The following is a 27,944-nucleotide window of genomic DNA, read 5'->3' as shown; positions in this document are numbered from 1 at the left end:
CTGCCGACAATGGTATCCATTTTTTAAGGTAATTATCGTACAACTATCGAAATTAACTTCTACTCTTTTATTACATGTACTGTAATTCGTATCGATTTTTATTATTACTGCAGCATTGCATCGGGGCAATTGATGGGACTCATGTTAAAGCTATTATGCCAGCTTCGGTGAGAGGCGCGTATCGCGATCGAAACGGTGACATAACGCAAAATGTTCTTGCTGTTTGTTCCCATCAAATGATCTTCACTTATATCATGACCGGATGGGAGGGTTCGGCACACGACTCTAGAATTCTTTCTGATGCCGTATCGTTACCGAAATTCCCTGCACCACAAGGTGGTAAGTTGTTACTTTCCATATCCCATGTTCTCTTGTTAAGCTCTTCTGTATTTCGATAAACATATGGAACTTCAGATATATACATTATTTGTACATGTCTGCATGCAGAACAATATTATGTAGTTGATGCAGGCTTCCCAAATATGCTCGGTTATTTGGCCCCTTACAAAGGACAACGGTATCACCGCAGTGACTTCAATAATGACAATCCTCCAACGACGATGGAAGAGTTGTTTAATCAGCGTCACGCATCCGTTCGTAACGTAATAGAACGGTGCTTTGGTGTCGTGAAGAACAGATTTGGAATATTGCGGGATATGTCAAACTTCAGACCGCGTCGTCAAGGACAAATTGCGCTTGCCTGCTTTATGTTGCACAATTTCATTCGGATCAATAGTTATCGCGATAGATTATTTGAGGAGTATGGTGATGCGTGGCAATATTATGATGAATTTCGTAATCCGCCTCAACAAAATGGAATCCAAAATGATATTGACATGAGCAGTAGGGAGATGAATACAGTACGTGACCGTATTACGTATCAAATTTGGCACGTTGAAAGAGGACGAGCCAATTAGTATGTATAAGAACGGGTGGAGTTAAGAATTAATTGTAATGGAATTGTATTATAAAGGAGTGAAATGTAATGTTTATGTGTGGGATTCACCTTTATTGACTTTTGATGCGTTATTTTGTTTTGTAGTGGGTAGAATTGAGTTAGAATTGTGATTTTAAGATTACATTGTGAAACCAAACACCACCTAAGACAAGCAGCAAATTTCTTCTCAAGTATCACCATCCATGAATAATATGTCCCTACAGTGAAAAGAACCTCAAAGCAATCAAAATAAAAAGAATCAATGGTTTTTCATGCTCCTAGTATAACATATCAAGCATAACAACAAGGAATTCAATCCAACAGAAGCTGACACTTCTCGAAGCTCTAGACTCAGCTAATCTACAAGAAGACATGATCAAGGAATTGAGAGGAATAATTAATCAAATCAGGACTCTCAACAGAACAAGATTAAAACGACTCTTCCTCCAGCCTCTCTCCACCTAAGCCGAACTTCCAATTTCACATCAAGAACATAGCTGAAAAGCGCAAGGAAAGAGAATTAGCAACTTACCCAGCATGCCTATAACATAATCAAGTGCAAGTTAAACTCATTAGAACAATTTCCTACCTTTCTTCCACTAACCCATTGCTTCTAAATTGCCAACAACAAGAACACGATCAAGTCAACAAAGCCTAAGAAAAGAGAATCAATTGCATAGAAAAGCATACCCATAATCTAATTTGGTACCAGCTGAGCTCTTCCCCTTTGAAATCATTTCTTACTCTCAGCTCCAGCGCTCTCTCTCCATACACTCTCAACCTTCACGGTCAGTCTCGTTTCTCCTTGAGTGAGCTCTATTCCGGACTCTCTGCTCCTCGCTCCCTTTCGCTCTCTCTTTCAGCTCGCTCCCTCTCTCCTTCTCTTGCTACACTCTCAGCTGCCCTGCCCCAATTATTCTCTCGATTCTTCGATTCTTCCTCCTCTTCCATAAACCCACCCGAGCTCTCAATCGAGCTGACGTTCTTCCTCTCTACTCTGTTTCCTCCTGAGCAGAGCTCTCTCTCTCTCTCTCTCTGCCTTTGTTTCTGGTCGAAGACACAAAACCCCCAAAATGCCACAAAAATCAATTAAATAAATGAAAGAAATGAAGGGGGTGGTGGAGAAGGATCAGGAAAAAAAAAATGGGTGGGCTCAGTGGCAGATTATATCATGAGCTACTACAAGCTTTTTCTAGCAAGAGATAGCTTGTAGGCTTGTTAATGGCAGAACATAATGGCTATGTTTACTGAGCGAAATTCCTACATACTATCATTGCTAAGGTCTCTAGGATGCTATAGGATTTTGCAAAACCAAATTTGGTTGAGTCGTTTGAGAAATATCGCATTTTGAAATCAGCTGCAGACATTATGAAAAGTGGATTTCGAGCTTGCTTTCCAACCTGTTTTCTCCGTATTTTGGACTTTCGTTTGATTCTAAGCTGTACCCTATTGTTTGAGGATTCCATAGACATTTAGAAGACAGTAGATGGAGTTCTATGGAGAGAGTAACGCTCTCCCGAAGTTGGCTCGGCGGACTGTTTAGAGCTGTTCGTTTTTGTGAGGAACGGCAAATTCTAGGGGCTCTTTTGACACTGCTGATGTCCAATTTTAATGATTTTTGCGGCTACGAACTTCTATTTCAATTTTCTATTCTGTATTTTTCTGGGATTTTTTCTCAAAATATTATTTAAAGTATTTTTCGAAATATATGAAATTGTTGTGTTTTTGGCTCTCTTGAGAGCTGAAGTATGCGCTCAGATATTTTGTTCTTATTTCTAGGAAATTATAAAATGGTTTCTGTACTGGAAATGGGTGTATTGGGCGTCAATTAAGCCGGATTCGCACTTTTAAGTAGAAAATATTATTTTTTTCGAAAATTTGAATCTCGAACCATAATATTGATTTTAAAAGTGCCGTGTTTTGGTGAATTATGTTTAGACTATTCAGATTCAGTCATGACCCTTTATCGGCAAATAGGGGCATTTTAGACTTTTTCTTACCTCAAGGACCTTTTAGTATTATCTAAGGTTGCATTAGAAATTAGAATTAGTAGTTGACTCATATTTCAATTTTAGGTTTATTTTTTTGATCCGGATCTTCATCTATGAGTTGATAATTTGGAGACAATCGAGGTAAGTAACACGAACTTATTTCTATGGTCTGTGAAATGGTGAAATGAAATTTCTATACATGTCATGAAAGTTATTCGAAATGTTAAGTTATTGAAAAATAATCACCTTATTTGAGCATGAAATGATTTTCGTATTTTTAAAATAAGGATCAAGTATTGCAACATTATGACACGTGATATTGTTTTATTGAATGAGTTTAAATGTCAGTGCTTATGGATTATTGGTTTTGTTAAAAATGGATGAACAAGCTCTATTTGTGATATTTTTATAAGATGAAACTAACTTTATTTTACCTTTTTCTCAATTCAACAACACAATCATTACTTTCTTTTTTTTTATCTTTTTCTTCAATTTCTCTCATTTTTTTCTCATCTCTTATTATAATTAATTTTTTAATACTAAATTTTTTCAATTATTCAACATTTTTTCTCAATTTCAACAAATTTTTCATCAATTCAATGACACAATACTTTTTTCGACAACTTTTGCTTCATCTCCTCAAATCAAATTAAATCAAACCACACTTAACTTCGTTACCAAACACTATGAAACTATTTGGGTCCTTTGATTTGTTATGTTTTAAGTCTAATATGGCTTTTGTAGGAACCTCATTTCGACCCTAGTCAGGCCTACTATTCGAGGAGCACAACAAATCAGAGAGCAAATAAAAGCACCTAGGACCGCACATCAAAAGGACTCTCGAGATTAAACAAATAAATCCTCGAGTGCTAAGTACTTAATTTCTACCTTCAGTGCCTACCTTCGAAAAAAAACAAAATATATATATTCAATCCATAAAGCTCTAATATGGATATACATCTTAGAAAATAGTAATTTTTCTCAATCACATCATTAAATCAACTAAACAAAAATTTTAGGTTGTAACATATTCAAATACACTCTATATCAAAAAGAATACTTATCAAATAACTAAAGTTCATGCCTAGTCCTCAAAGTTGATTCCCGATGTTTAAAAAGTTTCCCTGTGATGCTAGGCTAACTCTTAGCTCATCTAAAAAATATATGCAGGGCGCGAGCTACATCTCAGTGAGTACTATATTACAAAACAAAATGAATTATTATTAAATATATATTTAATAGCAAACAACCAAATATTCAAATAAATAATACAATCACATCCAATCCAACTATTAACTCACTTGCGCACATATACGGCATAAATATATATACATACTATAAAAATACTTATATCCAATATAGTAACTAAATTTAAATCCTACTAACAAATACACACCTCTTCCAACCATTTCTCTAATATCCAATAACACATAAACATCAATTATCCATTCATTTAGCGTTTCATAAAAAGTCACTACACAATCACTTAACAAATCAACTTTCATCAACAACACGATTTTCACAGAACAATCTCAGACAATTTTAACAATCATCGCATCTCTAGCAATTAGACAAGACAAAAAATATATAACAAAAGCAATCAATATAGCCATAAGAACGCATTTCTTTGCGACAAGTTAAAACGATACCGTAACCCGCACATCTCATTCAGCCCCCATTTTCTATTCCACCATGTCTAACGGCCATTTGAGCCCCGTTTTTTATTCCGCCGGGTCCAGCGACCAGTCGGGCCCCATTTTCTATCTCGTCGAGTCCATGGGCCGTTCGAGCCCCATTTTCTATTTCGCTGGGTCCAGTAGTCCCATGGCTATAATCAAGTAATAGCAGTATACACAAGCACATTTCAAATCACATTACGATGGTAACACACTATCATCACAATCAACGTACACAACCACAACGCATATCTCAAGTCAAAATAAAACATAAAAGAGCAATATCTCTCAAATCTTTTCACACAACCTAGCAAAACCATTTCTTAATCTATAACTATCATAATATTATTCTTAAATAATTTATATAACTATCATATATCATTTTACAAGGAAATAGAGTACTCACTGCACTCGCCAAAAATTATTTTACTGAGTCAGAGCCTTTCGGTGCATGATTTTGATCTCATCCATCGCCTATCATTTAAAGCATAAAATTAAATTATGAACAACATAAAAATATGGCCATACATATCGATGCTGGTAGGTTTCCCTCCTAATAAGAAAAAACCACACTCATACTTTCATATTCAATCACATCTCTACTTTATCTTATATTTACCATCAGCCCCTATCAAGATGTAACTTAAACAACTATAACTTAATCATAGAACACCATTAATTTACATCACTACCTACTCTAGATCTTTCTAGAATCACCACTTAATGATTCTTTAACCTCCACACTCTGCTTAAGCAATTAAATGAAAGAAAGTATGCATTTCAGTTATTAACAAATACTTAAATTAATAAAAACTTTTGATTTTGGCAGTGGAACTCCATGAAAACAAATAACTTCTCAACTCATTCAAGAAAAACAAGCTTAAAAGTAAAAGAAGCTCGATCAATTTAAACTCAATATCTCACTCTCAAGCATATCACTAATTATAAACTTAATATTTTCCCTTGTTGTCCTCCCAATCTTTTCTCCATTCCCTTCTCTCCATGATCTGTTCCACCACCACAGCCAGTGGAAGGTAATTAAAACCATTTAAACCCAACCATCCATATATATATTCAGCAAAAATTCCCCAATCAGCACTATCATACCAGTATAAGCTCACCAATTCACAACCCATTGATATCATCTTCACCACAGTAATTCAAGACTTCAAAGTCTTATTTGAGCAGAACCACTAATTAATCAAACCTTTTTATCACGACCACCGATTGAAACACTCTTATAATTACAATTACCATCAAATCTTATCTCATAAAGTTTCACCCAAACAGCCCAAGGTCAGAAAGGAATCAGCCAAAAAAATAAATTACCATCCATAGGACTCAATTGGAAACATCAATCCATTCACCAAGACAAACTCAATATAGTATCTTAAATAGCCCAACAACAACAGAAACCTTTAAAACATAGTCATCCCTCATCATGACATGTCTAAGCTATGAAAGTGCATCTCAATCAGTCGGTGCATGTATGCATAACATCAATCAGATCAGCAATACACTTCTTTGTATAATCACTTCCATGGTTTAGGTACACACTTCAATTTAACTTCTCCAATTCCAATCCATGCCCTAATTCGAGTAAGAAGTACTGAATAGTGATGCTTAAACCAAAACAAAAAACCAACTTATAGGAAAATATAAATCACGGGTCAGAACCCTAAGCTGAATTGAGATGGAGGGAAGTGACTTAACCTGCATCTAGACGTAATAAATAAGAGCATCTAGGATATGGAAAATCAACTTAGTAATCAAGAACCCCAAGTTTGGTCTTCCTTGCCCTTCCTCTCTCTCGGTTTTTGTTTTCCTCGCAGAGTTGTCCATCTCTGTTTTCAAGCTAAACTTCCCTTGGGCTCCCCCCCGGGTTTCTTATTCTTTTGCCTGAACAGAGAAGCCTCTCGACCCCCCCAAAAAAAAAATTGCAGAGATGAAAAAGAGGCGGTGGAAATTTATGGGCTCAAGGGAAGTTATTTGGGCCACGTGGGCTCCAAATGTTTTTCAAGCCCATATTTAACAATCTGCACAATATATACATACATATATATAGTGTGTGTGTGTGTATATATTTCCGGCTGTTACAGTGCCAGCAACATACACACACACACACAAAGGAAATATGATGCCTTTCTCGACTTTTGCTTTTCACAGAGGAAAAACATGAGCGTGAAAGAAAGAATAGATATGGATACTTTAGAACGAATTCTGCACGGAGGAGCACTTCATATAATACTATATATCCCACTACAAATCAGGAGCAGACAATGATTTCGCACTTTAGTATGTTGTTTAAATAATCGACCTAATGATATGATCACAACTTTTTTTTCCTCTTTCTGTATGATCACTTATACGTTTTGCTGTATGAGTACTTCAATTGCATCTGCTGTTATGGAAGGTTCTGATAAGCATTCTCCTCAGCGCCACACTTTGCCTACTTCGGTCTGTGCAATGGTCTCGGTCATTATTTCTGCTTTCATCGGAATCCCTTCCTTCTTCAAGAAGAGACTGCGAAATCCTATTTCCAGCAGGAAGGATGAGAATATTTCACCTGTATGAGATTTTATTTGCGTATTTGTGTACAATTCAATTTCGAATGTTTATCTCCAAACTTAAAATTTATATTTGTATAATGTGATGGTCTCTGACTGCGGGAGACAGATGGAAGCAGCACCGATCATCGTCCTCATCCTCAGATGGCACTGAGATTATATTCAGAAGAAATCATCGAACAATACATTCTACATTCTGCTAAAATATAGATTGTTGGTAAAATATTATAGTATTACTGCCGGTTAAATTGATGTGGAACAAGTCGAGAAAAATAAGACAATTGAGTTAAGTGTCACTATCCTACCACAAATATCAAATTTGAAACCTCTTGGTTGCCAAGTGAGCGCGTGCGCTACACCCTCTTTAGTGCCAACATCCTTAATTAAATATAAAAGTGAAACCAAAATTGACAGATCGCAAAAACATTCCTTTTGACCTCAGATCACATAGTCAGACAGAGCTTTATGGAATCATTTTGTTGAAAATTGAAAATCGAAAAGGTAAAAATGCGGGGTACAGCAACCCTGATGTATAGGAAGGGCCAAAACACCCTGGGCCGCGAGTCAAGTCGATAATTTGCTGCCATGATGAGATACTTTGGAATTTTCGTGAGTTTTCTGTTTATTGCCAGTCTTTATCCTTCGCCTTCAAAGAAAGAAAGCAAGAAAGAGAAAAAGTGGCAGGGCAGATGCTCTCACGGTTCCGTGTTCCACGGAAAAAATGAATTGATTCCCGGCCGGCTGACTTCAGTTGGCCATAAGGAGATCGATTCTCCTTTCTTATTTCATTATGCACAATTTGCTGCGACAGGAGTCCTGAGCTAACCTGTCTCTCTGTTTGCTGGCAACTGGAAAGGTAAGAAGAGGAAATTACAGGACCCGTCCGCTATGGCATCCGACAGACATCCTAGGTACCGTGCTTTGGCTATTGCAATCTGTGCGACAGCATCGGTCCTCGTGGCTGCTTTCCTTCAAGCTCGTAAGAGATGGCAAAGTGGCAACTCGAGCAGGATGAATGTGAACAATTCGCAGGTATTGCAATCTACCAATATTCTGGCAGATATGAGGGATTTCACCCTGCGTGTGTGTGTATTTACTATGACATGTCCTGCTGCAGCAGCATCAGCAAGAGGTAGAGGGAAGCCACAATGTTCCATCATCCGACTCCTCAGACTCAGACGATCCAGCGACAGGCCATGAGTATGAAGTCTTCCTGAGCTTCAGGGGGACCGCCACCCGGAAGACATTCACAGACTACCTCTACCATAGCCTCATCGATGCTGGGGTCCGCACCTTCAGGGACAATGAAGAGCTCCGCGTAGGGGAGGAGATCGGCCCCAAGCTTATGGAATCAATCCAGCAGACAAAGATAGGGATCCCCATCTTCTCCGCAGATTACGCATCGAGCAAATGGTGCCTCATGGAGGTGGTGGAGATGGTGAAGTCCATGAAGGAGAGCAAACAGCTAATCATGCCAATATTCCTGGACGTTACGCCAGGTGAGGTCCAACACCAGACAGGGAGTTACGCCAAACCATTCTCTCAGCACGAGAAGAGGTTCGATCGGGAGAAGGTCCAAGCGTGGAGGGATGGGCTGAAGGAAGTTGTGAAATTGAAGGGTCTGGAACTTAATAAAGTGGCAAACGGGTAACTCTAAGCTTCATATTTTTCACTTCTCGGCTATTCTATCTATTCTTCGCGTGGATACTATTCTATCTATTTGAATTCAATGCTGTTATTTTCCCCCCATTACAAAGAAAACTCATGGCCTTAAAGGGAATAAATAGGATAGGGGAAATAAGAGAAATATCGAGGGGAAAAAAATAATAGTTGCTTATTATTTTATCAGCTTCCTTCACCATCGGTGACCAAAGGGCAGAACATCTCAAGACTAGGGTCTGCGCAGATTAATTAAGTTCAGCAATATTTTGCTTATTTCTAATTTCTTGCTTTGGCTCTTCTTCTTTATTTATTTTTATTTTTTTTTGAGTTTGACAAGTGACAACGATATATGTCTTTGCAGACATCAAGGTGAGTTCATAAAATTAGTTGTTGCAAAGATCATTAGAGAACTGAAGAAGTCTTACTTGGAAATGGGTACTGTCCTTGTTGGAATCGAGGATCGTGCGGAAGAACTTGTGAAAAAATTAGAAGTTGGCATAGACTATCAGGTTCAGGTATTCGGGATTTGGGGCATGGGCGGCATAGGGAAGACAACTCTAGCCAAGTTTGTCTACAACCAAATTGTAGACAAGTTTGAAAGTAATTCTTTCCTTAAAGATATCCGAGAAACATCCCGGTATCCCAGAGGCCTTCAATACTTACAAAGTAAATTGGTCTCCGACGTATTAGAGCTTGAGCAGCAGGACTATGCTACTGTAGAGGAAGGAACCAATGTGCTTAAGGAAACGCTTAGCCAAAAGAAAGTCCTGATTCTTCTCGATGATGTGGACCACATCAACCAGATTAAAGCTTTGGCAGCTGATGTTGGTTGGTTTGGCCGAGGAAGCAGGATCATCATCACTACCAGAGAAAAGGATGTCCTGGAACAATTTCAAGTGCAAGATTTGTATGAAGTCCCATTACTGGATGAAGGTCATGCTTTAGAGCTCTTCTGCATGCACGCATTCAGAGATAAGTTGCCCAGACCTGACTTGGCCGAAGAAGCATTGCAGATCGTGAACATAACTGGACGGCTTCCTCTGGCTCTTGAGGTTATGGGATCATTCTTATCTGTCTATGGTGGAAGGAAGGATATGTGGCATGCTACGATAGAGAAGTTGAAATTCAAGCTTGGCATGGTCGACATCCAAGATAAGTTGAAGCTAAGTTACGAGTCGTTGGAACGTGAGCAAAAGGAGATATTCCTTGACATTGCATGCCTTTTCATTGGAATGGACATCAGGCTAGTGATGCCCATGTGGGAAGATGCTAAAATTTCCCCAGAAGTGGGAATCGAGATCCTCCAACTAAAGTCGTTGATTAAAATCGGAGAGGACAATACGATATGGATGCACGATCAACTCAGAGATTTCGGTAGAAGCATTGTTGAACAAGAAGACAAAGAACCAGGACGGCGGAGTAGGCTGTGGCACTGTGAAGTTGCATTTGATGTATTAGTGGAAAAACAGGTATGACATTTTTGATGTAATTTAGATCGGCTTTGAGATCATGAAAATTGTTTGAAACCGCTTCTGTTTTCGATGTTTTTTATGAGAATAGGGAACATCAAAAGTGGAAGCCATCAGTCTAGAAGGATATCATTTCATGGAGGAAGAAGATCATCTTAATGATGACATGTTTAGGAATCTTCCAAGGATGAGAGTTCTTGAACTCGCCGGCGCTAGACTTGATGGGAACTTTCGAAATCTTTTCCGCCAGCTGACATGGTTGAGTTGGCACAGAGAGAACATGTCTCTGCCGATGAATTTAGTTTTGAGGAACTTAATTGTTCTCGATCTGTCAAAGAGCTTAATTCATGATGATTGGACCGGTTGGAGCTCGATCAAGGTCTCACCTGTTACTTTCAACAATGATTTCTATCAATGTGATTCCATCTAAATAGTTTTCTTACCTCTCTTTTGTGTTCTTCAGTTCGGGTCGAAGCTCAAAGTTCTCAATCTAAGAGAGTGCCAAATAAGCAGAACTCCTGACTTCTCAGCATTTCCGAGCTTGGAAATCTTGATTCTCGAGTCCTGCATGCAGTTGCTTTACATTGATCCGTCAATAGGGCTTCTAAAGAACCTGATCCTCCTAAATTTGAGGGGTTGTTGGGGACTGGAGAAGTTGCCGGAACAATTGGGTTCCATGGAGTCACTAGTCGAGTTTCTCATTGATAGTACAGGGGTCAAAGAAATACCAATATCTAGAGGTATGAAGAAGCTCGAAGTTTTATCTGCAAATAGTTGTAGATCTCTCCATGAAATTCCCGCATCTGTCGGATCCCTCATGAACTTGAGGAAACTATCATTAAAAGATTCTGGCCTAAAGGAACTTCCAGACTCCATTGGGCAGTTAACCTCATTGGTTGAATTGATCTTGTCGCAAACTAAAATCAGAAGTATGCCCGATTTTGTTGGAGATCTACATGATCTGGAATTGCTCAAGATCGATCACACGGATATCACTTGTTTACCAGGTAACCTGGGAAGCTTGAAGAAGCTCAAAGTGCTGGACGCCTCTTGGTCTTCACTGGAGCGAGAAAGAGCCGAAATAATTTCCAATGAAATTCTGAGTCTATCCTCTTTGAGGATCTTGAAAGTTCGCAGGGTAAAGAGCCTCCCGGCAGATATGAGGGCTCTCTCATGCCTACAGACCCTTGATTTAGTTCGCTGCCGCAATCTTCTGACCTTCCCCAAGCTTCCATCTAGCTTAATTAGTCTAAGAGTTGAAGCCTTTTCAAAACTGAGTTCCCTGAACCTTGCAAACTTGGTTAATCTGAAAGAACTGATTTTGTTTAATGATTTCGAGCTCAAGGAGCTGGAAAGCATCTCCAGCCTGAGGAAACTCGAGGAAATGACTTTGCAGTCAGTGAAGATATCTACCTTACCGGAAGATACAGGTGCATTTCTCCATCGTCTTAAAGAGCTCGATATTCGTTTTTGTCTTGAACTAAAAAGCCTCCCCGCTCTTCCCTCAAGTCTGTTAGTTTTGAGAATTACAGCCTGTGACTCACTTGAGAGATTGCCAGACATGTCAAACTTGAAGAATTTGTCGATGTTAGAGGTTATGAATTGCGGCAATCTCAGGGAAATTGAAGGCCTTGGCAATCTCCTGTCCCTGAAGTATCTGAATACAGATTCCTGCCCCTTAACTGAGCTGGACGGTCTGGAGTCGGAGAGGCTCAAGTCTTTAACTGCTTTATCTGCCGCTTGGTCTCAAGTTGAGAGACTTCCCGACTTATCCAAGTTGAAGAACTTGAAGTCCCTAAGTGTACCGTTTAGCGGTAAGCTAGTTGAGATCCAAGGTCTCAGCAGTTTGCACAGCCTGAGAATGTTATCGATGGCCTGTTGCACATCGCTCAAATGCTTGCCAGTGCTTCCAAACTCTTTGGAGCAATTATGCCTTACAGGTTGCGAGCAATTTAGTGAAATTGATGCGATTGCAGAATTGGAGTCACTGCTGGAGTTGGACATCAGTGGGTGCAGATCGCTCAAGAAGTTACCAAACCTATCGAAGTTGCAGAGGCTGAAGATCTTAATGATGGCAGGTTGTGAGAACATCACGGAAATTCCAGGACTCGAGGAACTGAGTAATCTGAGGGCGTTGGACATCTTTCAATGCAAGGCACTTAAGTTACCCGATCTTTCAAAGCAGCAGAGTAATGGGCTGTTACTAACGAGAATTCCGCAAAGCCTAATATTTTATGGTCCAATTCACAGCAACACTCCCTTAACTAGGCCTACCGGTGCCCTGTTTACTTGGTCAAACCAGATTGCGCAAATGCAGGGAGGTATGATGTCTTTTCACAGCTTTTAGTTTATATCTTTTCAATCTTTTTTACTTCTGATTTGAGAAATTGCTGATTTGTCGATGCTAATTAACTGTTATTTTCACTCCGTTGACATCCCTCTTTCTGCAGATTTCCAACCTGATCATGCCAATATTCCTGGACATTACGCCCAATTACGCATTGAGCAAGTGGTGCCTCATGGAGGTGGCAGGGATGGTGAAGTCCATGAGGGAGAGCAAACAGCTAATCATGCCAATATTCCTGGATTCCAAAGTGTTCTCCCTGCACGAGAAGAGGTTCGGTCAGGAGAAGGTCCAAGCGTGGAGGGACGGGCGGAAGGAAGCTGTGAAGCTGAAGGGTCCGGAACTATATAAAATGGCAAACGGGTAATTACTCTTTGCTGCTTCATATTTTTCACTTCTCGGCTATTCTATCTATTTTTCTCGTGAGTACTATCAATCTATCTGAATAGAACCCTTACTCCTCCTCCGCCCCCGCGCGGGAATTTTAAAAAAACGTTTGGTTCAGTGACTAAATATTCAGTCATACAAAATTTATTCGTACTTGGAGAATAACATTTCGTAACATTTCGTACAAAAGCATTAGCCAACTGATCCGTATATGCAATACATGCAGTCGACTGATGTTTTTGTACGAAATATTATTCTTTTTGTACGAAACGTTATTCTTCAAGTACGAACAACATTTCCTATGACTGAATTTTTAGCCACTGGTCAGCAAAAAAAAAATCACTGAACTCGGGAATTTATACAAAAGTCATGGCCTTGAAGAGAATAGATAGGATAGGAGAAATAAGGGGTTCGAGAAATTATCCTAACGAATTTAAAGAAAAGTCACGGCCTTGCAGGGAATAGATAGGATAGCAGAAATAAGAGGGTTCGAGAAATTATCCTAACCAAAATTAAACAATCTCTTGATCTCATAGCGAGGGTGAAGCCTTGCAACTGTTGGCAGGGCAACTGGTCCGGCGCCACATGAAGATATTAAAAAGAAACTGCAAATTGCAAATGGCTGGGGATGGGATTGAATCTCGCAGAACTTTTTATAATATCTCTTTTGCTGGGCGTGAGGGCTCGACAATTTGCCCATTGTTTTATCAGTTTCCTTCGCCTATGAAAGGAGCCCCCACCATCGGTGAAAAACACATGACCAAGGTGCAGAACACCTCCAGAATTAATATATAATATGTGGCAACTGTATATAGTAATTGGAGATATTTTTCTGGGTTTACGTATATTAATAACAAGATTTAATATGTTGGATTTTCAGGTGGAGAGAGCGGTAGGTCCCAATCTAGTTACGGTCCACATTGCTAGATTAGAACCTGTGTAACGTGCTATTACATAGTGGAATCTTTGTCCCTTAACCCATATGGTAGTCCCTTGCACGGTTTTCCACGCATATATCCGTTGTTATTTGTTATCCATTATTTTGTTTCCGTCTTTATTCTATTAATTCCAGCTTGTAGTGAAGATAACTCTTTGCCAAATTAGCACTCGATAAACCTACGAGAAGATCTTCACGTGCCAACTATGAATATAAGAGCTTAGTGGGTCCTAATACTAACCCCCTTTTTTTCCCGAATGATTCTATTTTGATGAACTGGAATCAATCTCAACTGAATCTGAAAGTCGGTTTTATTTCAAAGTGAAGTGGCTCATTTATACAGAGGGATTTAAAGAAAAAGGAAGCGATGACTGCCATTTTTTTTTAATGTGCACCATGATATCCGAAAGTTCAATAAGCCCTTTAATTCTTGGATCAGCCTAATAAAGGGTAAACCTCAAACTAGAACTAACTTTTTTTTCTTGTGCACTAAAAGAAAGTTCTTTCATGTTGGATTTAAGCAGAAATTTTTTCCCTCATTTTAAAAGGGAAATATTGAGGGGAAAAAAATAACATTCTCCTCCTCATTCTTTTCCCTTTTGTTTCATTTCTATGTTCAATGTCAGCTTTTTTTGGTAACCATGACTGAACATTCATCGAAACTTAAGGAGGTCTGCTTCTCGTGGACTCTTGTCAAAAATTAGGACCACTACCAGACTCCATTGGGCAATTAAAGTCATCGCTAGCTCGAGCTGAACTTGTCATACAGCGACTCTCGTGGAAGACTTTTTGAGAGAGCACAAGACTCTTCAGACCTCACTGAGCTTCTGATAACCTCTAATTAGAGTTGTTTTATATTCCCATTTTTGCTATATTGTCAGTTTAGTCTTCAGCAAAATGTGTTGTTTCGATGTTTTTGTGTTAAGTTAAGGCTCGGAGGGAGTCGTTAAGTCTTTAGTACATCTTTTACTTTGTTCGACACTCATGGGAGCGTTTGATGATTGTTGGTAGGTGTTTCAGAAGAAGGATCGAAGTTGGAATAGTGGGAGTCGCGACCTCAGTTGAAGGTTGCAACTTTCCTCTTGAAGAAGCAAGGGGCAATAGGGTCATGAGGTTGCAACCTTTTCTGAAAGTCGCAACTCTGCCCTCTCTGCCATCCCTTTGAATATACCGAAAATTCAAGATTGTCTTGTCCTTGGTGTATCCACTTTGATGAAAGAGAGATAAAATTAGAAGATTGTGGGGAAGAGAAGGAAGGCTCGTGGGGATGCAAAGAAAAAGAAGGCATCACCATCATTCCCATCCCATCACTACTTCTTATCTTCTTCCTCTTTGTTCGTTTTGTCATTCTCTCTTGATTATTTTCCTTCTTCCTGGGCTGAGCTGAACGAAAAACAGAGGGAAAGAGAGGGCTCAATAGAGCTGAAGCATTTTGGGTTCAAGGGAGGGCTAAGGCTTGAGTCGAAGACGGGAAGTCGGGTGACCTACCGAGTTTTCTCTTCATCTTTCTCTTCTCTTTCTTGTATAATGTTAATCTATGTTCTTGTGATGACTATCTTGGATATGAGCTAAGCTTGACTTCTAGGATTCCGATAAAACTTGGTGTATTTTGATTTGGAGTACTCTCTTGATCGGTTTATGGAATGTTATGAAGTGCTTATTTTATCTCCATACTTAATGCATGTTGTCAATTGATGACCAATAACATCCTTGTGGCCCAAACAAACTCGATGGAGTGAGTGAAGGTTTAGAAGGGTGTAAAATAGCCTTTGTTTGACTTCAATTAGTTGTTTAATCGAGTTGATTTGCGTGTAGAGATAGGAATATACTTGCACGCCTTAGGCACCCAAGAGTTGGGATAGAATCTAATAATGAATCTTGTCTGATTGCAATGGCCGTAGAAATATAGGATTTTGGTTAGATTAAATATGTTTTCCTAAGCAACTAAGACGATACTTAGGAAAAAGTACAAGAATCCCGAGGTAGTGCAATCATCCATTTAGTAAACCGAGAGAGTGTGTAAGGGGTTAAAGAACATCAAAGGAAGTCGGGATCCTAGGTTTCCTTATCATTGATTTTTGTAACTGAAGTAGTTAATATCTTGCTGGTTTAGTTTGTTCTCTAGTTTACATCTCAAAATAATATCGATTGGCATGACTATTATCCGAGTGTGATAATATCGATGCTTGGCGATATTATTGGCGCAATTCTCTATGGGACAATACTTTTCTCACCTCTTTATTACTTGCACAACTCATATATTTGCGGGGAGATTCCATCAAGCTTAATTAATCTCACAATTGAAGGCTCACCACTGCTGAATTTCCCCGAACCTCGCGGACTTGACCAATCTAATAACGTTGGTTTTGTCCGGGAATTTCATGTTGAAGGATGAACCCCTTGCTAAGCTACAAAATTTGGAGAGTGTTGGAGATGTCTTGCATCAAGCTTGGAATACTTGAAGACTCGAATGCCTGGAAATAAAAATGAAGATTGTTCAAAGAGAAGGATGAGGAATCTACAAAGTTTGTTGGGGCGTAGACCATAGTGCGGTTAGGCACAGCTTTACTGAGGCGCCAGAATTTCGATGTTGAGGCACAGTTTTCCATGCTAAGGCACAGATGGCTGAGTGAGATATTCTCATGATTCGGTTTCCGTTTTGGACCAATTTTGTTGCAAATCAGAATGTATTCAAATGGGAAATTTTCCTAAATGGTTCAGAGAGATTTTGGATATATTCTATAAAATATTTGGGGTTCTTTGTAGCTATATATACGATATGAGAAGTCTTGAGCAGGACACATTGAGTGAGGACCACGTATAATCTTTTTGAGAAATTTCCGAGTTATTCTCTTGGAGTCTATAGGGTTCATATAGTAAGAGGATCGTGAGAATTGAAAGGATTGAGTAACTCTTCTCGGGTTGGGTCTTATAAAAGGGGGTAAGAAACGAGAATGTGAGCTCTATTGTAATACCCTGTTTTTCGTTTCTCTCATTTTGAGATTTTTACCACGTATTATGTCGTTTATTTTTCGATTTCTCATTACTATAATATTACGACCCAAACTTTCAGCAGCATTTCCTCTAAAATTCTAAATTTCTACTCAAAATATGAACATGGTTATCAATCTCATGAAATTTCCAATTTTAAAAGATTTCACCCAATTATATCATAAATGCATTAGAAGAAAATATTCATCTCCAAAAGAAACATCTCTCATGTTCTCATCACCCATGAATAGCTAAACAAGATTTTTCCAAGTCGTGACATATTTATTAAGCATCTTATACATAAGCTAATACTTCTAAGGTATAAGAATCTCTCTAGAAGTCCTTCAAGTTGATCCCGATGTCAAAATATTTCTCCATGTGCAACCTAGCTATCCTCTAGCTCATCCGAAAAAGAATATGTAGAGTATGAGATACATCTCAATGAGCACAAATTCCAAAGCAATTTAGTATCATTATAGTAACACGGAGTTGTTAGAATTCACCCCTATCAGCACCACATAACAAATATGAAGAATACATATACATACACTTAAAATATCGAGCTCAGGCAACCAGAACACGCTACTTAACAATCACAACAATCGCAGACAAGCTCTAACAACCATCACATATATCACAATAACCTCAGGCAACAATTTCAAGCACAAGCAAGTAATATTGCCATATTAAGCCAGTATTATTACATTCACATATGCTACTTTCACATGCCGAACTCGATCACAAACAAACAACTCTTGCATCCACAAAATAAAACCATGAGGTTCCATTCATAAAGATACCATGACTCGACATGATTCTATCTCCTATCTCCTTACATCTTCTCCCTCAACCTCCAGAACTCCCATAACATATCTCAATCTCAATGGCAATCTCAATATCATCAATGTATCTCAATCTCTCCCTTTTTATATTGTAACGGGTCCAGCTGCCGATCAGGCCCTTATTTCTATTCTGTCGAGTCCAACGGCCGATCATGTTCCATTTTTATATTATGTCGGGTCCAGCAGCCGATCAGTCGCCGGATCCAACGGTCGACAGGCCCCTATTCCTATTCTACCATGTCTACCAGTCTCATGCCTACATTCAAACAATAACGCCAACACACTCATTCATATCACATCCCCTTTCTGAACGTATTAGCAGTTGTAATCAAACAATAGCACCAGCAAACTGAGTCATATCACATTACTAAAGATATCATCGACTAAGTTCTCAATTACAGTCTATCTTTTCCCCAAATTAGTCCATATAAATATATATACATAAATATATATCATTTCACAATTGAATAAAGTATTCACAAATTATTCCCAATGACAAGCACTGAATGGAGCCTTCCGGATACAAACTCAGTGTCCTCAGTTCCTATTAATTACAAGCACCTACATACGAATAAGATAATATGCATAATAATAACATTACATGCCAGCCTTTTTAATTGTTTCTCCATTTTCATTAAAGCTAAAATTGCTTCCATACACAGGCTCATCCCATCTCTACTCCTTGCTATCAACCAATCAGTATTCAATTTTCCTTACTCCTCAATTCCTCATTAAAACATGTTACTATCTCATAATCACTTTGAATCAGTAAGTGCAAAGGCGCTCGACATCCAATTGCCAATAAGCAGCTAAGCAGCAAACCCAATAAAGTTAGTCTCCATACTCAATTAACCATCAAGCAAAAACATCTAATTTCTTCAATTTGTAGCCTTAATGAACTCATACAAACCAACTCTTGACTTGAGAAGAAATGACATACAAGTATGTGTAACAAAAGTCAAAGAACAGGAGATATACATGTATTTAAATGGGTACATATACACGGCGAAAGATACCCAAATCTCCACAACGTCGCAATTGTCGAAACAAATGCAAGCTTAACAAACACGTCCATCTTATTTACTGCTCCAATTTAAAAGAGCCCACTGCCCATTTCTATTAAATTCCCAGCATGAAAATGCAATCAACCAAAAAAAAAAGGGGGTACATGCAAGGCTAGCTATATATATACTAAGCATGCTTGCCCTTGCTATTCCCATTCATATCACATATCCATGCTCTGCTCCACACCACGTTCCTGCCAAGTTTCAAGAGAAAGAAGAGAGAGGAAGAAAATTGAACAACGTCAGCTTAATAATACATACCTACCACGCCCATTTATTAACCAATTGCAATATAAACACTACCCTTGGAATGACTTCGAATTTCCCACCCACTATCGGCATAGCCTATCACCCCTTCGGTTCTTCGTTGCTGTCTCTTGCTCCCCTGTCATCCTCTCGATTTCTTTCCTTCCTCCTCTACCGTAATCCAGCCCAAACTCTCAATGGAGCTCTCACCTCTTTCATTCTACTATGTTCCTCCCCCCCCCCCCCCCCCCCCCCCCCCCCCCCCCCCCCCCTCTCTCTCTCTCTCTCTCTGTGTTTTCTCTTCCTCTGCTTTTCTTTTGAAGAACACAGCCCGAAAAATTAAGCAATCGAAATTACAGAAACGGTGGGAAGCTTCAAGAAGGAAATAATTAAAAAATTAAATAAAAAGAAGGTATTATCGGCTATGGGAGAACATTGGAGGCCTTGTGGGCATAATGGCCTCAGTCCATTAACTCCAGCCTTGGACTTCCACTGTATATATACATGCATGCAAATGTATATGAAAATGTCGGATTTGGCATCTCATCTCGTTTGAGCATCTCGTTTGTTACAACAGAGAGGTTATATTTGGAGTCGGGAAAGATGAGCACACTAGAGTTGACGAATGTAGATCTGTCCCTATAATAGTGTTCTTCTCCTGGAAATGGTTTACAAACACCAAATCCGCTCTGAGGAATGAGTTTCCTGAAGCAGAGGAAGGAGATGCCGCAGTACAAACAGAGATTGACAAAGGTAATATCCATGACAAAGCAGAGCAAACATATGCTGTGATGGCCTGTTGGACAAGGCATTGACATGAATTGGCTCCTGAGGAAATTAGTGTTGGGAAAAATCCATGGGCTTACTTGAGACTCGGGCCCATCCGCAACCCAAAAGCTTAAGCCAATGGGTTGCTAGACCATTATCTCTTATAAACCTATGGATTTCCTCTCAATTTTTCCATGTGGGATTACTTCCATCACCCGCCCTCATCATTCTCCATATAGGAGAGAAACCGGCCCAACAATTCCCCCCATTCTCGACTATATGGAGGACTTCGAGCCGGCCTTTTTACTTCCGGACTCGGATACCAATTGTTAGGTCACGGCCCAACAATTCCCCCCCATTCTGGACTATATGGAGGACTTCGAGCCGGGCTTTTTACTTCCGAACTCGGATACCAATTGTTAGGCCATTCACTAGCCACGAGTTCCACACTCGGGCCTTGGCGCGGTGTGGGTTTCCACGCATAGCGTGTGCACTTCTCCAGGATCGTTACCTTGGGCTTTGATACCACTGTTGGGAAAAATCCATGGGCTTACTTGAGACTTGGGCCCATCCGCAACCCAAAAGCTTAAGTCAATGGGTTGCTAGACCATTATCTCTTATAAACCTATGGATTTCCTCTCAATTTTTCCATGTGGGATTACTTCCATCACCCGCCCTCATCATTCTCCATATAGGAGAGAAACCGGCCCAACAATTAGAAATCCGTTCGCCTTCCGCAGTGGTGCGCAGATGAACAGTTGCAATTTCCGAGGAAAATCAGGATGACTTCAATAGTCGAGTAAATTGGACAACCAGTAGCATCCTTTTCGGGATTTTCGGCCAGTTACCCTATACCAAGCAGAAAACACACCGCATAGCTTGCATTTCACATGACGGGCTACATATTTTATCGATATTATTTGGCCGAATGAGGATTCCCCTGATGCTAAAGAAAATGCAGGAAATGTCTCAAAGAATATTATGTTTGGTCGCACAAAATCGGTTGTTCTCCCCAGTTAACATACGGCCAGATTAGGGATTCCCTCAAACTGTTTCCCCATCCCACACGCACACACGCCCTCAAAATATGAGGCCAATTTAAACTTAATTTTCTATTTAGTGTTTCGTCGAAGACATGACCCACATGTTTCGTCAAAGCTTCTGTCTTTTCTGATTTTGCTGCATTTCTGGCCAAGGAAAAGGCCGCCTCAGCGCCTCCTACTGCCCTGGCATGGGTTCTGGGTTGCTGCTGATTAAAAAAAAAAAAATTGCAGAAACCTGCTTCGCCAAGATTAAAGCCATACAGTGAACCATGTCCATCAAATTCAAAGGAAATTCTAAAGTACGAATCAATCAGAGGGGACTGGAGACATGAAAATCACTGCTTGAAATTTCTACAATCTGGAGCCATTGTGTTTAGCTTCAATAATAAAACTCCTCTGCAAATATCGCAGAAAGTCAATAGATGATGTGTACTGTATGCAACAGAATGAAGCAGAAGCCAGGAAAGCTTAATTAGTTGAGAGAGAATCTGACATCTCGGCTACGAAGCTGACGTAGATGTCTACTCCTCTAACCCCTCAACCGCTTACAGAAAATTTAACATCGCTGGATCGTCTGTCGGTAAAATGTCACATTGCCATGTCTTACTCTGCTTTTGCTTTTTAAAAAGGAAAAGCATGACATGACGATAAAGCAATAGATAAGACAAGGATACTTTAGAAAAAATTATGCACCGGATAAGCACGTCATATGAAATTTTATATATTTCCCTACATATAAATAGAGGACAATGATTTCGCATTTTAGCGTTGCATTTAAATAATTGACAGAATGACATGATCACAACCCTTTGTTTTCTGTATCGTCACTATCAGGGAATATTAGAAAATATTCCCTAATATTTCCTAATAGTCACATACACGTTTTGCTGTACGAGCGCTCCATTTGAATCTGCTGCTATGGAAGGTTCTGATAAGCCTTCTCCTCGGCGCAATGCTTTGCCTATTGCAGTCTGTGCAATAGCATCGTTGATCATCTCTGCTTTCATTGGTACCCGTTTCTTCTTCAAGAAGGGACAGCAGAATCCTTAGTTCCAACAAGAAGGATGAGAATAATTTCACCAAGATGAGATTTTAATCATATATTGCGTTCAATTCGATTTGGTATGTCTATCACAAAACACAAAATATCTGTGTATAGCGTGACGTTCTCTAACTGCAGGAGACAGATGGAAGCAGCACCGATCCATTGTCCTCGTTCTCAGATGGCACTGAGATTATATGCAGAACAAACATCGACCGATACATACTACGCTCTGCTAAAATAAAAGATTGAAGCACCAGTGCCGACTAAAGCGACGTGCAACAAGTTGAGAAAAGAAAAGGCGATTGAGTCGAGTGATTTGTCTGGATTAAAAAGAATAAAGTTAAGTCATTTGTCTATAGCCTTTTCTTTTATGCATTCAAAAGTAACAAAAAGCTGCCAACGTCCTTAATTAATTTTACCGATAGCAAAAGCACTTCTTACCACCTGATCACGAAGTCAGACGAGGCTTTACGGCCTCATTCTGCTTCAAAATTGAAAATAAGAAGGGCAAAACTGCAGGATACGGCAACCCAGACGTCTAGGAAAGGCCAAAGCTATCCGAACTGTGAGCATGTCTATAATATGCTGCCATGAGATACTTTGGAATTTTCATGAGTCTTCTGTTTGTGTCAGTCTTCGTTGTTCGCCTTCACAGAAACAAAGAAAGAAAGAGAAAAAGTAGCGAGGGATGCTCTCACGGTAGCTTGTTTCACGGAGAAAGGAATTCATTCTGGCAAACATTAATGGGGTAGAGAGGTGATTAGATTCTCCCGTCTCGATTCATTATCCTAGCATACACATTTTGCTGTGACAGATAGTTCCGAGCTCTCTGTTTTCTGGCAATTACAAGAAAGGAAAGGAGAGGAAATTAAAGGACTAATACTGCTATGGCATCCGACGAGCATCCCAGGTACCGTGCTTTGGCTATTGCAATCTGCGTGACAGCATCTGCCGTCGCTGCTTTCCTGGGCACTCGTTTCCTGCTCAAGAAGAGATGGCAAAGTGGCAATTCTGACGGGACGAACGTGAACAATTCGCAGGTATTGCAATCTACCAATATTCTGGCAGATATAGGGGAATTCACACTGCGTGTGCGTATTTACTATGACATGTCCTGTTGCAGCAGCATCAGCAGGAGGTAGGTGGAAGCGACAATGTTCCATCATCCTTATCCTCAGACGATCCAGCAGAGGACCACGAGTTTGAAGTCTTCCTGAGCTTCAGAGGGACCGACATCCAGAAGACATTCACAGACTACCTTTACCAGAGCCTCGTTGACGCTGGTGTCCACACCTTCAGGGACAATGAGGAGCTCCGTGCAGGGGAAGAGATCGGCCCCAAGCTCATGAAATCAATCAAGCAGGCAAAGATCGGGATCCCCATCTTCTCAGCAGATTATGCATCGAGCAAGTGGTGCCTCATGGAGGTGGCGGAGATGGTGAAGTCCATGAAGGAGAGCAAACAGCTGATTATGCCAATATTCCTGGACATTACGCCAGACGAGGCTCAACACCAGACAGGGAGTTATGCCAGATCATTCTCCTGGCACGAGAAGAGGTTCGGTCGGGTCAAGGTCCAAGAATGGAGGGACGCGCTGAAGGAAGTTGTGAAGCTGAAGGGTCTAGAACTTCATAAAGTGGCAAACAGGCAATTCTATGCTGCTATATTTTTCAGTTATGGCCATTGTAATCTATTTTTCGCGTGAATACTATTTGATCTATTTGAATAGAACACTGTTACTTTCTTTTTATTCCCTCATTATATAGTAAACTCATGACCTTGAAGGGAAAAAATAGGATAGAGGAAATAAGAGGGCTCAAGAAATGACCCTAGCGAAAATTACACAAGCTCTTGATCTCATATCGAGGGTGAAGCCTTCAACTGTCGACGGGGGATAGGATTTGAATCTCACAGAATTTTTATCATATCCCTTTTGCTGGGTATGGGCTCCACAATTTGCCCATTATCGTATCAGTTTCCTTCGCCATCAGTGACCAAGGGGCATAACACCTCAAGACTAGGATCTGCACAAATTAATTTAAGTTCAGCAATATTTTGCTTTGGCTCTTTTATATTTTTTTTAGGGGTATGACAAGTGACAGCGATACATGTCTTTGCAGACATCGAGGTGAGTTCATAAAATTAGTTGTTGCAAAGGTCATTAGAGAACTGAAGAAGTCTTATTTGGAAATGGGTACTGTCCTAGTCGGAATCGAGGATCGTGCAGAAGAACTTGTGGAAAAATTAGAAGTTGGCATGGATTATCATGTTCGGGTATTGGGGATATGGGGCATGGGCGGCATAGGGAAGACAACTCTAGCCAAGTTTGTCTACAACCAAATCGTAGACAATTTTGAAAGTTGTTCTTTCCTTAAAGATATCCGAGAAACATCCCGGTATCCCCGAGGCCTTCAATACCTGCAAAGTAAATTAGTCTCCGACATATTAAGGCTTGAGCCACAGGACTATGCTAATGTAGAGCAAGGAATCAATGTGCTTAAGGAAAGGCTTCGCCATCGGAAAGTCCTGATTCTTCTCGACGATGTCAACCACATTGACCAGATCAAAGCTCTGGCAGCAGATGTTGGTTGGTTTGGCCAAGGCAGCAGGATCATTATCACGACAAGAGAAAAGGTAGTCTTGGATCAATGTCAAGTGCAAGATTCGTATGAAGTCACATTACTGGATGAAGGTCCTGCTCTAGAGCTCTTCTGCATGCACGCATTCAGAAATAAGTCGCCCAGACCTGACTTGGTCAAAGAGGCCTTGGAGATCGTGAACACAACTGGGCGGCTTCCTCTGGCTCTTGAGGTTATGGGATCATTCTTATCCGTCTATGGTGGAAGGAAGGATATGTGGCATGCTACAATAGAGAAGTTGAAATTTAAACTTGGCATGGTCGACATCCAAGATAAGTTGAAGCTAAGTTACGAGTGGTTGGAACGTGAGCAAAAGGAGATATTCCTTGACATTGCATGCCTTTTCATTGGAATGGACGTCAGGCTAGTTATTCCCGTGTGGGAAGATGCTAAAATTTCCCCAGATGTGGGAATTGAGATCCTCCAACTAAAGTCATTGATTAAAATCGGAGAGGACAATATAATATGGATGCACGATCAACTCAGAGATCTTGGGAGAAGTATCGTTGAACTAGAAGACAAAGAACCAGGACGACGGAGTAGGCTGTGGCAGGGTGAAGATGCATTTGATGTATTAGTGGAACAACTGGTACGACATTTTCGATGCATTTAAGATCGGCTTTTAGATCATGAAATTTTTTTGAAACTGCTTCCGTTAACGATTTTTTTTATGAGTATAGGGAACATCAAAATTGGAAGCCATCAGTCTAGAAGGATATGATTTCATGGAGGAAGAAGATAGTTTTAACGATGACATGTTTAGGAATCTGTCAAGGCTGAGAATTCTTGAACTCGCCAGTGCAAGACTTGATGGGGACTTCGAACATCTTTTCCGTCAGCTGAGATGGTTGAGTTGGCATAGGAAGGACATATCTCCTCCGAACAAGTTAATTCTGAGGAACTTAATTGTTCTCAATCTGTCAAGGAGCAAAATTCATGATGATTGGATCGGTTGGAGCTCGATCAAGGTCTCACCTTTTACTTTCAGACATAAATGCTTTCTATCAATGTCATTCCATCTAAATGTTGTTTTACATCTCTTTTTGTGTTCTTCAGTTCGGGTTAAAACTCAAGGTTCTCAATCTCATGAATTGCCCAATAAGCAGTACTCCTGACTTCTCGGTGTTTCCGAGCTTAGAGAGCTTGATTCTTGAGCGCTGCGATCAGTTGGTTTGGGTTGATCCATCAATAGGGCTTCTAAAGAACCTGGTCCTCTTAAATTTGAGGAATTGTGGGAGTCTGAAGAAGTTGCCAGAAAAACTGGGTTCCATGGAGTCACTAGTCGAGTTTCTCATTGATTTTACGGAAGTCGAACAAATACCTATATCGAGTGGTATGAAGAAGCTCGAAGTTTTATCTGCCAATAACTGTAGATATCTTGGTGGAATTTCCGCATCTATTGGATCCCTCGAGAATCTGAAGAGACTCTCGTTATTCGGTTCCGCGGTAGAGGAACTTCCGGACTCCATTGGGCAATTAACCTCACTGGTTGAACTGAACTTGTCACTAACTACAGTCAGAAGTTTGCCGGATTTCGTTGGAGATCTACATAATTTGGAACTGCTCAAGATTGATGGGACATATATCACTTGTTTACCTGGTAACCTGGGAAGGCTAAAGAAGCTCAAAGAGCTCGATGCCTGGACGTTTGCAGTGGGGGCGCCAGAGGGAGGCCAAATAATTTCCAATGACATTTTGAGTTTATCCTCCTTGAGGGTCTTCAAATTTAGCAACGTAAAGAGCCTCCCGGCAGGTATGAGGGCTCTTTCATGCCTGCAGACCCTTCATCTAAGTGGCAACAATCTTCAGGTCCTCCCCGAGCTTCCGTCTAGCTTAATTAGTCTAAAAGTTGAAGACTCGCCAAAGCTGACTTCCCTGAACCTCGCAACCTTGGTTAATCTAAAAGAATTGTTTTTGTTCGCGGATTTCGAGCTCACGGAGCTGGAAAGCGTCTCTAGCCTAAGTAAACTCAAGAGAATGGCTTTCCACCGGGTGAAGATATATACCTTACCGGAAGAGACAGGCGCATTTCTCCAGCGTCTTAAACAGCTTTATTTTAGTTATTGTGACAAACTTACAAGCCTCCCCACGCTTCCCTCAAGTCTGTCAATTTTGACAATTATCACCTGCAGCTCACTCGAGAGGTTGCCAGACCTTTCGAACTTGAAGAATTTGTCGAGATTAGAGGTGAAGTATTGCCCCAAGCTCAGCGATATCCAAGGCATTGGCAATCTCCCGTCCCTGAAGGATCTGAATACAAATGGCTGCCCTTTAACTCAGCTGGATGGTCTGGAATCAGAGAGGCTGGGGTATTTAACTGCTCTGTCTGTCACTCATTCTGAAGTTGAAAGACTTCCTGACTTATCCAAGTTGAAGAACTTGAAGTCCCTAATTGTATCGTGCAGCAGAAAGCTAGTTGAGATCCGAGGTCTCAGCAGTTTGCACAACCTCGAAATGTTACGTATGGACAGCTGTGGGTCGCTCGAACGGTTGCCTCAACTACCAAAAAATTTGGAGAATTTATGCCTTAATGATTGCGAGCAACTTAGTGAAATTGAGGGGGTTGCAGAATTGGAGTCACTGAAGGTGCTGGAAATAAGCAGGTGCAGGTCGCTCAGGAAGTTACCGAACCTATCCAAGTTGCAGAGGCTGGAGGGTTTCAGAATAGAAGAGTCAGAGAACATCATGGAAATTCCAGGACTCGAGGAACTGAGTAATCTGCGGAGGCTGAGCATCTTTGGAAGCAAGGCACTTAAATTACCGGATCTCTCAAAGCAGGAGAGTAACGGGCTTCATATCTATAACGATTCGACTCTAGTTGGCTTTTGAGTCGGAGGACGATCATCTGCATAAAATACCTACCGGCCGGGGGCCTGGGTATCTAGCAGCTAGTTTAGTTGTCTTTGGTTATTCTACTGGCATTTATGAGTTTGACTTTCTGTTCTTCTTGATTCGGATTGACGTCAGTGCGTGCGTGTATGGACTAAACTTCCATTGGGGCCCTTTGTAAAATTCGCTTCCACAACTTATAAGCAATTGGGTTCATTTTCAACTCAAAAGATTGAACTGATATATTGTAGAATCTAATATCTTATAAACCTGTGGTTTTCTTTTCAATTTTTTTTCGTGTGGAACATAATATCTTTCAGCATCGGTCCTCACGTGGCAACTTGTGGCTTTAACATTCACCTACACGTGTCATGTGACGCCCTCAAGAATTGACTACATTGGGACTGGACTTCCATGCTCAGAAGGAACGTAGGACGACGACAATTGACAATAAATGCCACACTTGGGCGTGAGCAGACACTCGACTACTAGAAGTCGACAAGAGAC

At 40.3% G+C, this 27,944-nt stretch overlaps 2 protein-coding genes and 1 long non-coding RNA gene across 17 annotated transcripts; 2 read left to right on the top strand and 1 right to left on the bottom strand.

Moving 5' to 3' along the window:
- Positions 1 to 1,106: 1,106 nt before the first annotated feature.
- LOC116194881 lies at positions 1,107 to 3,456 on the bottom strand. Its single transcript, XR_004154546.1, has 2 exons — positions 1,628 to 3,456; positions 1,107 to 1,434 (listed from the first exon to the last, which is right to left on the bottom strand). It is a non-coding gene; the product is annotated as an uncharacterized LOC116194881 (long non-coding RNA).
- Positions 3,457 to 7,817: 4,361 nt separating this feature from the next.
- LOC116197280 (TMV resistance protein N-like) lies at positions 7,818 to 15,641 on the top strand. 10 transcript variants are annotated; one of them, XR_004155016.1, is made up of 8 exons: positions 7,818 to 8,203; positions 8,289 to 8,818; positions 9,195 to 10,302; positions 10,394 to 10,681; positions 10,766 to 12,623; positions 12,753 to 13,009; positions 13,599 to 13,798; positions 13,914 to 15,641. XR_004155016.1 is itself a non-coding variant. In XM_031527376.1 (8 exons), exons 1-7 carry the CDS (start codon positions 8,060 to 8,062, stop codon positions 12,995 to 12,997), a joined length of 3,906 nt encoding a protein of 1,301 aa, XP_031383236.1. In that variant the 5' UTR covers positions 7,818 to 8,059; the 3' UTR covers positions 12,998 to 13,009; positions 14,982 to 15,641. The 10 variants fall into 10 exon arrangements, 8 of the variants coding, with proteins under 8 accessions (XP_031383236.1, XP_031383237.1, XP_031383233.1 ...); XR_004155015.1 differs by having other exon boundaries at positions 13,570 to 13,798; XM_031527376.1 differs by lacking the exon at positions 13,599 to 13,798 and having other exon boundaries at positions 10,766 to 11,042; positions 11,310 to 12,623; positions 14,982 to 15,641.
- A 6,063-nt stretch (positions 15,642 to 21,704) lies between these two features.
- On the top strand, positions 21,705 to 27,729 carry LOC116196621 (TMV resistance protein N-like). 6 transcript variants are annotated; one of them, XM_031526448.1, is made up of 7 exons: positions 21,705 to 22,534; positions 22,625 to 22,725; positions 22,880 to 23,009; positions 23,093 to 23,616; positions 24,090 to 25,197; positions 25,289 to 25,576; positions 25,665 to 27,729. In XM_031526448.1, the coding sequence occupies exons 4-7, from the start codon at positions 23,315 to 23,317 to the stop codon at positions 27,435 to 27,437; spliced, it is 3,471 nt and encodes a 1,156-aa protein (XP_031382308.1). In that variant the 5' UTR covers positions 21,705 to 22,534; positions 22,625 to 22,725; positions 22,880 to 23,009; positions 23,093 to 23,314; the 3' UTR covers positions 27,438 to 27,729. The 6 variants fall into 6 exon arrangements, with proteins under 6 accessions (XP_031382308.1, XP_031382304.1, XP_031382309.1 ...); XM_031526444.1 differs by having other exon boundaries at positions 22,625 to 23,009; XM_031526449.1 differs by having other exon boundaries at positions 21,705 to 22,725; positions 23,096 to 23,616.
- The last annotated feature ends 215 nt before the right edge of the window (positions 27,730 to 27,944 follow it).

Source organism: Punica granatum, chromosome 2, assembly GCF_007655135.1.
Source record: "Punica granatum isolate Tunisia-2019 chromosome 2, ASM765513v2, whole genome shotgun sequence".
In the NCBI taxonomy this organism is placed as follows: domain Eukaryota; kingdom Viridiplantae; phylum Streptophyta; class Magnoliopsida; order Myrtales; family Lythraceae; genus Punica; species Punica granatum.
The sequence above is the reverse complement of the archived record's forward strand: the minus strand, read 5'-3'. Positions and strand labels throughout refer to the sequence as shown.